The 11910-nt window shown below is 43.7% G+C and overlaps 1 protein-coding gene across 1 annotated transcript in view; it reads left to right on the forward strand.

Moving 5' to 3' along the window:
* PCP2 (Purkinje cell protein 2) overlaps positions 1-11071 on the forward strand; it is a 146157-nt gene extending 135086 nt beyond the window's left edge. Inside the window, exon 5 of the mRNA XM_086960374.1 lies at positions 9986-11071. Coding sequence (XP_086816500.1) covers positions 9986-10105 — 120 coding nt within the window. The 3' untranslated portion in view covers positions 10106-11071. The remainder of the gene's footprint in view (positions 1-9985) is intronic.
* The last annotated feature ends 839 nt before the right edge of the window (positions 11072-11910 follow it).

Below are 11910 nucleotides of genomic sequence, written 5' to 3' on the forward strand. Positions count from 1 at the left end.
GTTCTCTACAGATCCTCGTCATACTCCGTCATGGGTGTTTATTGAGCGAGAATTATCTTCTCCTCTACCTACCTGCTCTTTTTTAACTGCGTCCACATTATCTATTCCTTTTTCAAGTACTATTATTTTAGATACCATTGCTGCTGTGAAATTTATTGACAAGAAAGTATCTAAGCCAATTCATAAGTCTAGGTGGTCTTCTTTGTGGCACAATCCTAAAATTAAGATTGATAATGACTCGACTTTGGTGGCCTGCTGGGCTATCAATGGTATTACGTTAGTTCATCATCTTTAGGATTCCAATCATGATCCATTACCTTTTTCTTCCTTAGCTCAGCAATTTTCTCTTACTAATTTTGACTTTTATACATTTTTGAAAGTCAAAGCTGCTGTTGCTAAGGTTCATCTTGATCCAGTTTCCCATACAGTTTCTCTCCTATCTATGTGGTACAAATCAGGTCATGTGGCTTCTAAGATATATAAACTTGTAACTTCCACCCCGCCTGTGTTGACTACCGTTACACAACAGAAATGGCTACATAATTTTGACCATGATCTTTTTAAACATATCTCCCCAGAAACTTGGCAAATTATTGGGGGACTTTCTCTTCGTAATAAGATTGCCCCCTCTCTAATTCAGTCTAAAACAAATTCTCTCAATCTACTACATTGGACACCGGTACGCCTGCACTCTCTCTCAATCTTAATGATAATGATCTTTGTTGGAGTTGCAACTTAGCCGCTGGTACACATCAGCATATGTTTTTTGAATGTTCTTTACTCCAACCTTTTTGGGAATTGGTTCATAAGCATCTCATGCTAATTTTTAACATTCAGTTTCAGCTTTCTTTTCCTCTAATTTTGTTGGGTCCATAGGCTTCACTATTACCATTGCCATTGGATTCTTTAGATATGCAGTTATTAGACTTGTTGTTGACAATTGCGGTGAAGATTATTCTTACGGAGTGGAAAACATTTGGAGTATGAGCCCCATTTTCTCCGTGGGGCTCATACCTCTGTGGAGGAGAATCATCTTTCTCCCTCTATTTCTAGTGGGGTATTGATGTCTTTGGATAGATATGTGAACTTTAATATTCAACTTTCACCCACTCACTCCCTGTCAGGTCTCCTCATCTATAGACCCCCGGGGAGCCTAAAACACTTCCCTGACTCCCTTCTAGAAATTACCTTATCAGCTGCCGCTCAGGCCCCGAACTTCCTGATCTTGGGCGATTTGAATTTACATTTCGACGACCCCAAGGATAACTCTGCTGTTGATTTGATTACCAACCTCAACTCCTTTGACCTGGAGCTGGCAAATAAGGAAGCCACCCACAACAAAGGCCATCTGTTGGATCCGATCTTCTCCAACATCCCCCAGCTCGCAGCCAAACCCCCGCTGCCACTACTATGGTCAGACCATTTCCTAGTACCTTTTTCGTGGGAATTTTATAATGAAAAAACTAAGGTCTCCTGTCCCCGCACACTTCAAAGGCCATGGCCAAGGCTGTCAGTAGAGAATTTGATAACTACTCTCGAACAATCGACTCCCCCCGCAGAATCCGACGTCCTACAGGCAGATACAAATTTTCAAGACTGGTTGACTAAGTCCCTGGATTCGGTTCTGCCTCTTAAACATTGCACTAAAAGAGCAATACTTTCAAATCTCCCTGGTTCTCCCCAGAACTAAGAAAACTCAGAAAAGATTGTAAAAGAGCGGAGCGCGCCTGGCGGAAAGACTGGGCACCTATTAATAAATCTGCTTATAAAGCTGCCCTTAAACTCTACAAATTAGCACGGCAAAAATCCAAAGCTGCCTTTTTTGAAGAAAAAATTTGTCTCTCTTCTAATTCTGCCAGAGAAACATTTAAAATTGTTAACCAGCTCCTTAAAGTCCCAGCCCCCACTCTGGTCCATAACGACCCGGTACTGAAATGCAATCAGTTAGCAGAATTCTTCGACACCAAAATTCGGAAAATCCTAGACAGCCTCCCTCAATCCTCTGCCACTGGTCCCACCGAGACCCCTTCTCCTGACCCTGCCTGCCCTCAATTTGAGGCATTCAGTCTTATATCCAAGGAAGACTTTTGTAACATCTTCTCCTCTATAAAAAGTGGCTCCCCCTCAGACCCAGTCCCGATGCACATTCTAAAACAAACCCTGAACACCATTGCCCCTGTAGCCACCGAGCTACTCAATACGTCACTATCCTCGGGCATAGTACCCCCGAGCTGGAAGCAGGCCAGAGTCAAAACGCTCCTGAAGAAACCGGGATTAGACACCTCCGATCTGGCCAACTTTCGCCCAATCTCTCTTCTACCTGGATTGAGCAAAGTGGCCGAAAAAGTGGTGAATAGGCAGATCTCAGAGTACCTGGAGTCTAACCACCTCCTCAGTGATTCTCAGACTGGCTTTCGCCCTGGTCAGGGCACAGACACCGCCCTTTTGGCGGTGACTGAAGAGGTGAGATGCATCTTAGATTCAGGGGGATCGGTAGCTCTGATCCTCCTGGATCTGAGTGCTGCATTCGATACCGTAGATCATGCAGTCCTGGCCCAACGCTTGGCCTTGCTGGGCATTACAGGATCAGCCCTCAAATGGTTGCAGTCTTACCTGGAGGAGAGATCCTTCAGGATCTGGGAAAACGGGTCCATGTCTAAGGCCATCCCTCTCCAGTGTGGGGTGCCGCAGGGCTCCTCCCTCAGCCCCACACTGTTTAATGTCTACATGGCCCCGTTAGAGAAGGTGGTAGCCCCATTCGGGATTAAATCCATTAGCTACGCAGACGACACCCAGCTCGTCGTCTCACTGTCACAACAAGGGGGCCGTCCGGCCGATCTCCCGGATTGTCTCACAGCCATTTCCTCCTGGATGTCTAGCTCGAAACTCAAGCTAAATGGAACTAAGACTGAGATCATGTTCTTAGGCAATCAATTCACCTCTCTGCCCCCTGAGATGTGGCCCGCTTGTATGGGAGATCTTCCTCCCCCCAAGCAACAAATCAAAAGCCTAGGGATCTGGTTCGAACCCCAACTAACCTTCAAGACCCACGCGCAGAAGGTGGTAGGAGGGTGCTTCGGCCTGTTACGAGCAGCCCGGAAGGTTCTCCCCCTCCTTCCGTTTCAATCCAGAAAGCTGCTAATCCAGGGTCTGATCCTGTCCAAACTGGATTATGGCAACTCCCTTTTCCTCGCTGCCCCCCGTGCCACTATTAATACTCTTCAGCGAGCCCAGAACGCCGCAGCCAGGCTGCTGATGGGGGCGCCGAGACGGGCCTCAGCCAAACCTCTGCTGAAAGCCCTGCACTGGCTCCCCATCCAAGAGCGGATCACTTTTAAGTCACTCTGCATCGCCCGTAAAACTCTGCAGGGCAAAGGCCCTCCGGCCTTGAGAGGACTGATCCGCCCCTACAAGTCGACCAGGGCCCTTCGCTCAGATAGAGAAAATCTGGCCATCATTCCAAGAGTGAGGAAGGCACGCACAGGAGGCCGCCGGTTCTCACTGAATGTGTCAAACAAATGGAATGCCCTTCCTAGAGAACTCCGAATGGAACCGGATCACCTGAAATTCAGAAGAGCACTCAAAACCTTTCTCTTCCCTACCATCCCTTAACTCTGCCTCTGTTTGAGTTCATTAGGTTCAGATTAGGATCAGCGCTGGGACGCTCCAGGGCAGCCATGCGCTCTATAAGTCCAAATCAAATCAAATCAAATCAAACTTAGCTTTGAAGAGGTTGGTAGAGCAATATCCCTTTGTGTCGTCTCCTTAATTTCTTTTTCCCGTCTTTTTGTAGCAGGAGACTTACTCTCACTCTCCTCTCTTCTCTTTCTTTTTCTTCTTTTCTCTTTCCTTTCTTTCTCTTTTTCCTCCTTTCTTTCCTGATTACTTTTTATCAAGTGATGCATCTTACTTTTTAATATGGTTCCTCTATGATTAACCCCCAGATGCATCAAGAACCCATTTTGCTATTCCTTAATAGCGAAAAATAACGATTCGCTATTAAGGAATAGCAAAATGCAATGCATGAAGAAATCATTAAAAAAATAGCGATTTCTCAAAATTCCTTAAATGCGACTCGCAAATTGCGAGTCGCAATTAAGGAATGCCTCCCCATTCATTCCTATGGGCCTAGAGGCCCATAGGAATGAATGGGAAGACCTTCTCAATTTGCGAATCGCAATTAGCGAATTGCAAATTGAGAATGAGATTTCAAGGGTACAGGGGTGTCCAAAGGACACCCTGTTGCACCCCTGAAATTGATCTGTGCACATATGTTGCGCACACACATGCCCATGAAATTTTGAAAAATTCACTTTAGTGCATTTTTCACAGTTTTTGCAAATTACTATGAAGTTCAACTTCATGGTAATTGGCGAGCCCTATTAGCGAAATCGCTATTTTTTAAACTTTAATGCATTGCATTTAAGGAATCGCAAAATGAGATTCCTTTAATGCAAGTAATCGCAATTTTGCGATTTCTTAATTTGCGATTTTTGCATTTGGGATGATGCATCCCAAATGCAAAAATACCAGTCGCAGAGGGGCAGTTTCTGAGAATTTGCCCCTTTGCGAGCGGATTTCAGCTTGATGCATCTGGGCCATTTTTTTTGCAACATGCTATTTGTATTGTTATGAGGGAGCTATATATGACAGTATTGCAACTGCGTTTTGTTTTGCTCTTTTGTCAGTGTATTACTTTTGATTGTATTTAACTATTTATATGTTCATTTTAAAATTAATAAAGATATTAGAACAAAAAAAATGAACTCATCTTTTTCTATCCAAGTTAGTTTGAGAATCGAAGATGGGAAAATCAGAAAATATGGTCATGCCTTTTAATATGCTTTTACAAGTAATTGTGAAAGTGAAGTAGCACACTATGCGTAAATTTTAGATTGTCATTCATCAGATCTGCTGGTTTGTCTTTAACAAGGTCGTGGTAATTTTGTATTCCTTCATTTGAGAGTGGCTCTTCCCATTCACTTTTTATGTGTTTTCACCAGGGGCGGCTGGTTACATTTGAAAGTGGTGTGAGGCGTAAAATGATAATCATACTGCACTTTAGCGAGCGAGCCCGAACCCCCTAGGAGGGTTCAAGGGGATTTCCCCCAAGAAAAGTTTGAAAAAGGCGTGGACAAATGGTGCATTTTCAAGCAAATTTGAGAAAGCAGGAAGGTTAATAAAGCAAATGTGAAAGTGCAGTTATTACATTAATAGATGTCATAACATAGGTAGCTGCTTATTCAGTATAACCACAGAGCTTCATACATTCCGTCCTATTACGCTGCTGAATTCAGACTATAAGACTTTCATGAAAATCTCAGCTCCAAGAGTAGCAGAAGTTGCACAGCAGTTGGGAAACAGCCTTTACAAAGCTTGGGAACCATGCATTACCTTGACCACATTTCCATTACAACGCATGTGGGAGTGGGACATCCCCCATAATTTTCTTTAGAACGAAAGATACTTTAGGTGAAAGAAAATAATAAAATACAACTGATATCAACATTTTTGTCCAACATTTAGTGTAGCTTTACTAAGTGCAGTGAGCTGGCAACCATGCCGTCTTTCAAAGGTCGCGCTACTTTGAAAGACAGCCACCGGACACGGCTCCTCTGATACTTTGCTGCTCACACGGGATTCGGGTTTACACAGTGAGAATCCCCTTCTTACCCGAGAGCTTCTTGATTCTTGAATTAAAATTCACGGTTATCATTGTAATTTCGACTACACTTGAAGGATTACTTTCGTCGCGGAAATAAAAAACTTTTTCTATTCTTTGCCCTGAAGAAGCCCATGTTTGGGTGAAACGTGTTGACTGGTTTCAACATCTGCATGCTCTGAACAGCTGAAAATAAAAAGATGAATAATTGCACTTGATTCTATCGTCTTGTTGAATGTTTTACACATTGTTTTGCTTTGTATATGTTGCCTCTCATTCATCTACCTTGTGAATGGTAATTACCATCCAGTGCCCAGACCTGAACCTCTGTATGAAGTGGATGTGAATGAACAAATGAGTTGCAGCATGGATGTACCTGTGGGGATCAAACTAAGACGTTAATGATGTGTCTCTATTGATTTCCTTCTTCGTCTTGCCAGTACACATTTTTGTTGATTTACTATTAGTATAGATTGTTTAATGTCTGGAAGTTGATGAATAAAAGAGTGCTGCATTTACTCATCACACTGTCCCGTTTGCACATGCCTAATGAAAGCTTGCTTTTATTTTTGAGATATTTGATGTAGATGCATCAAAGCGTTTCAGGGGGAATTTTTAAACTCCATTAACCCTTTGCATTTTCTAGGACGGTTCTGCATGACGAATCTTAGAGATAAGTGATATTTCTCCTCAGAAAGTGCTAGAAAAGGGGACATTGTAATCCGGGAACCCATAAATGATGGGGTCAAAAGAGTTGCAGCTGAAAGCACTTGCAGTCACAAGGGGTGGCAGTCAGGAAAACCAGAGCCTGTTAATCAATCTTTTTTTCAACTCTGTCGCTAAGAAATTCGCACACAGGACAAATGTGACTTATCTCTGTTCTGACTGATTTATTGGTGACAAGTTTGCATTTTAAAATGCATTTTAAAATATCTCATGGTCTTAAGACACCCGCTGTCTTTGTTTGCCCAGCAATTTTCAGGGGTTAGTAACAATGGTAAGATAACGCTGGTGCTTATTGATTTGTTGGAGAGGTGTGTTTTTGTCTAATTAAGCTTTTAGCGTATAAAGTAGCACAGGGGTTAATGAGCCTGCTGCAAAGCACAGAATATGACATGCTGATCACAGGTGTGTATTCTCTGTAGATAGTGGGTTACTGCTTTTGACCCAGCGATCCTTTTTTTTGCAGTCCTTTCATTAAAGCACAGGGATGGATGAAACGGCTTTAAGGAACTGCATACTAACTGCAAGGCATGAAATCAAAACCTTACTTTTTACTTAATCTGTTGTTATTTTAAGGTTGCTAAAAGGGGTTCCTTTGGGTATTAATAAAGTCGTGCTAGTACAGATCCCAACCATAGTGTTACATTTTAAATCCTGATCTGCTATTTCTCCTGGCCATTCACTCTTAACATATAAGGAATACCAGTATGGATGATATGTTATTCCTACACTTTCTATCCCTTGATGCCTTATGTAACATTTCCTGTAGACTGATTTACTGATTTCTTTCTGTATTACATGTGTGATCAAAGTGCCTTGAAACCTTACATTGGGATTAGTAGTGCTATGAAAGCCTTAAATAAAAAAATGAATTAGTAGGTGCAATTTAAATCGTTATTTGTGTAATTACTCATGCAGACAGATGCTCTGACATCTGTACAGTGCAAGCTTATCTCTTCCATAACGAGGCTAAACAAAGTGAAAAAACTCCATCCAGATCACAATTGATCTTGAGTATGTGTAACGTGATAACAGTCTGTGTGCCTTTGTTTCCCTTCATTGCATTGGCATCCACACAGCTCCCAGCCAGAATGATACAAGAACAACGGAAGACTTTTGGTCCCTTAAATCGGGCCTTCCCTGTAAGAAATTGAAAGAACAAAACCCTCACCCAAGGCAGGTTTGGCTCGTAACGCAAAGAAAACAACATGAAGGAACTTTTTAATTTGTCCCGGTGCCAACAAATTACACCTGTACAAAATCAGTATATTTCACTGGTGCCAGCTGTATCCCGGTTCTAGCTTAGAACGAGCTGAAGTATTCTGGGTTTGGCTGGATCCCCTTCATTTCCTTCAGTGTGCTAGGATGAGGTTCAATTTATACAAATTGCAATGTGTGTAGTTGTGCCCACTTTAAAGAATTATTTAGCTATAATTAATGAGAAATGTAAAATATTTTAAGTGCTAGTAAAAATCCTCCTCTCTTTAGGAGCTTGCCACCATTTGCCCTACTAAATATTGCAGCCTCCATGCAGATGTAGGCTGCGTCTCTGACTATCGGTCATGTCTTAGTTATTAATAATTTTAAACCATTTTATGTTGCGCTGTAGAAAGCACTTCTAGTTTTTCCTATCATTGTATAAATATTAGGTTTCTACTGTGGTAGACTTAATAGGTGATGTCAGTATGCTGTTAGGTAAATATTGTAATAAATACTAGTATAACCATAAGCCGACCGTACACTGTGAGACTCACTCCCAAGCACACTGCTGCCTGCTAATAACGTTTTTATAACACAGAAACAGGAAAATTTGTTGCGCCTGTAAAAGGAATTTACTTTTTCACGTACCTGTGCAAACTGTGCAATGCATGTAACATTGAATAAAAATGGTGTCATTGTGCAGTATACATATAGGAGTCTACTAGTACAAAGTGGTGTAACAGCCCAGTCCTCTGGTGCGGCCGTTTTAAAACTTGAGAAAGACCACAGCATTTGGTTAGAAGATAAGGCAAGCTCGAGTGGCCTTTATACTGATCATGATGACAACACAACTTTTCAGGGTTCCCTCGATAAACGCATACAATCACAAGGCTACCCCCAACCCACCCCCATCCATCCATCCACCCTTCTAAAATACGCACGAGGCGCACCGCCCACCCCTTACAATTTGCAAAGCCTAGCCTAAAGGCCCGTTTAATGTTACGGCTGCGGCCTGTATAGTGCTGCGATAGCTGAGTGGGCAGGGCTAGCCGCGCATCATGATCTATTGCCAGCATCAGCATGCGCAACCAGGCCGCGGGGTCCAATCTCTGTTGATAGCGCGCTGAGTAGCCCTGCCGACAACCGAAGTACTAGACAGTAAGAGCGCTTTAGGGGCATATACTACTCGGACCGTCCGTCCGTCTGTGATTATTACCGCCTGAGACGCTGCACCGGTGCCGCTTGCGAACAGGCATACTGTACAGAATTACACAGATTTCCCTTAATCCTTTTTCTTTATTCTTACTTCATATAATAATTTCACAAGAGCAGGACACACAGTGTGACAACGTGTGGCGCACGTGGTGGGGTGATGAGGCGGCAGGCAGGGAGTCGGTCTGCTGCGCACACGAGCCGAGCCTAGAGAGAGAGAAGAGATTCAGGACCACACAGGCACAGCGGCGCGCGCGTGCGCGTCCCGAAATGACCAATCACTGCATGGCTTCACATGAAGTCATACAGGGATTGGCCATATAAAGTGCGGCCGAGGGAGTGTGCCACCACCCACGCGCGGCATCCAATAATGGATTGCCTGCCCTTCTGAGAGGTGGACCAGCCAATCCTGGCACTGCATGGCTAGGGGGGCACATTTACTACTCGCCCATTTTGAACCCGTTTTCAGCGGCGGCGTGCTGTAAGAAGCAGAACCCCCTTGGTCCCTCTCTATGGGGAAAGTCTAGCGCGCATGCTCGGGCTAGTTAGAGCCCACAACTTGTCATGCGCAGTACTGATTCAGCTGAGTGTGGGCTGTCACTCAAGCTGCAGCAGCCCAGCCAGCCCCACCCCCTGCGCACTCCCGATTGAGTCGGTGTGTCCCACTCCCAGCGGATTCCCGCAGGTAGCGCTAATAATAACAGAGAGGTAATTATTGCCAAAAATATGACGGTGCGTCCATGTGGCTTAGTGGGGCTACGCCCCTACGCCCCAATGTGGTTTTCACATATTTTTATTTTTGTATTATAACTGCTAGAATTCTAAACATGTTTCATAGACTTTCCTTTTAAAAAATGAAACCTACCTATTTGTTATGTGCCTGCAAGCTTTCTATGTGGCGAAACAGTATTGTTCTTGATACATTAAAAGACTAACCCAGATTTTTTATTGTAAAAGTAGTCTAGTTCACACATGGTTTTAGTAAGTATATTAATAAGTAAGTGCAGCCGTGCATTTTACTTCTTCTGTTTAAGTATTTTTAAGCAATTCTTCATTCTTTTTCATTTTAATTATTCATTCTGTGCTGTGTTTTCCAATGTTTTGTTCTACAAAAAAATAAAGGTTAAATCTCTACTGGGGTGCTGCCTTTTATAAGCGCTTTAATGTTGTTTCTTGTCTTTGTTTCAGGAGAATGAGGAATTTTCTCCTCCCGCCCCTTTTCCAGACATCCCTATTACACCTGGGGAGGACTACTTCACCCTCATCCACCGTGTGCACAGCAGACAATTCCAAAAGCCCAGCCCATAGCCAATCGAACTGCGCCCCAACATCAGGCAACCATGGCCTAGATCTACCAGGCCAGGACTTGCTGGATCATCCATGTGTAGGGTAGAATGTTTCAATTTCTGAATTGCTAACACCACAAAGTCAAAGCAATGTTGGACCATGCCATTTTCCTGTTTACTGCTGAAAATCAACTCTTTTATTTTTTAAATAAAAAAAGAGGCCTTGAACGACGTGTTTAAGATGTATCAGGGGAGCAAGAGAGCTAGCTCACGTGGGGGCCTCCACGTTATATCTGAAAATATGTTGGTATATGATACAGTGTGAATGCCGTTCAGCAGAGTGTATTCTAAACTTTATATTGACAGTATCAGAAATCCCTATGGTGTTGGTGTAAGACACAATAATATTTTTAAAAAACAAAGTCCATCCTTCATATCGGCATATACCTCTCACCCAAGATAAATAACACCGAAGTTGCTAATATACCGGCTGTAAGACACAAATCAGTGTCATAGTTTTATATTTAATCTTCTGAGTCTTAGGCCGCTAGTGCAGGGGCATGAGGCTGGTGCATCCCAGTGTCACATGCTGACGGTCTGATGCAACACTAGTCTCTAGACAACTGTTAATCTAGCAAACAGGTAGTGCACAAGTGTGTGCTCCCTGACGTCTCAGGGTACCTGTTCTTGTCTAAGCTTTGTTCCCGTTTGGAGGGTGGGTCTGTTTAGGTACATGCTGTGCTGATTTGAGCATGCAACATATTTGACTTGGGGGTGGACCTTTGGTTGGTGGGAGGGTTAAGGGTCGTTCTAGCTGAATATGTAATTGTATTCTTTTGGGTTGGATTTTCCAGCGTCCTGTTAAAGGGTACGGGAAGCAGCCTTTTCTAATAACTAGCAATAATTCTTGTTGTTACTGGAGGCCGGCCTTGGGATGTAGGCGGTTTTATGTGTATTTCTATAAACTCAATAAACTATGTTGATCTTGAATATTGTTTACTTGTCTTATTAGTAACAACTTAATGTTTGATGTAGGATGATTCACGGATGAATGTGTCCTCGATTCCTGGCTAACACTATCCTTTAAGGCATGTGCACATGTGTATGAGAGGGTACGCTGCCTACAGGCTAGATATTGAAGGTATAAGATTACCACAGCCCAGATTTTGTTGACGCAGCCTCCAAGATCTGTTTAGCATCGCACTCAGGCTATCAAGGTGTAAGAGAATCCAGTGACACAAAACCAAGGGCCTTATTTATGAGGCCTTACGTCACTTTTACGCCACCAGTGCTTCACATTTTGTGATGCACTAGCAATGTAATGTATAGGCATTTATATAGCGCACTACTTACCCGTAGGGTCCCAAGGCGCTTCGACCGCTGCGAAACCCTTCCTGGCTTCCCTGAGAGATGGTCCCTTAATGGGTATCTCCAGGGTGAGACCAGGCATCCCCGGCGGTCTGGTGGGGCCGTTAGTGAAGATGAGGCAAGCTAATGCCCAGAGTTGCCGAGTGTGATCGCTGGTCAGAGTGGGCACCGAGGCGAGAGAATTATCGAGTCCGCTGACCCTGGTCCAGAAACCTGCCGCGCCGGGATTCGAACCCTGGTCCCGGGCCGTCCTCTGCTCTCGGGTCTGCCGCCTCTAACCAGTGAGCCACACTACTTCACATGTACTTCACAGCGTAAAATATGCGCCTTGTTGCACCATATTTACAAAGTAACGCATCTAGGTAGATGCGTCACTTTGTAACCCCTGCGCCACATTATACCTGCATCAGGTAGAATGTATGCAGGTTGGGCGTTTTGACGCAAGTAAGCCTCGTAGAA

The sequence above is a fragment of the Lissotriton vulgaris genome, chromosome 1_1, assembly GCF_964263255.1.
Source record: "Lissotriton vulgaris chromosome 1_1, aLisVul1.2, whole genome shotgun sequence".
In the NCBI taxonomy this organism is placed as follows: Eukaryota; Metazoa; Chordata; class Amphibia; order Caudata; family Salamandridae; genus Lissotriton; species Lissotriton vulgaris.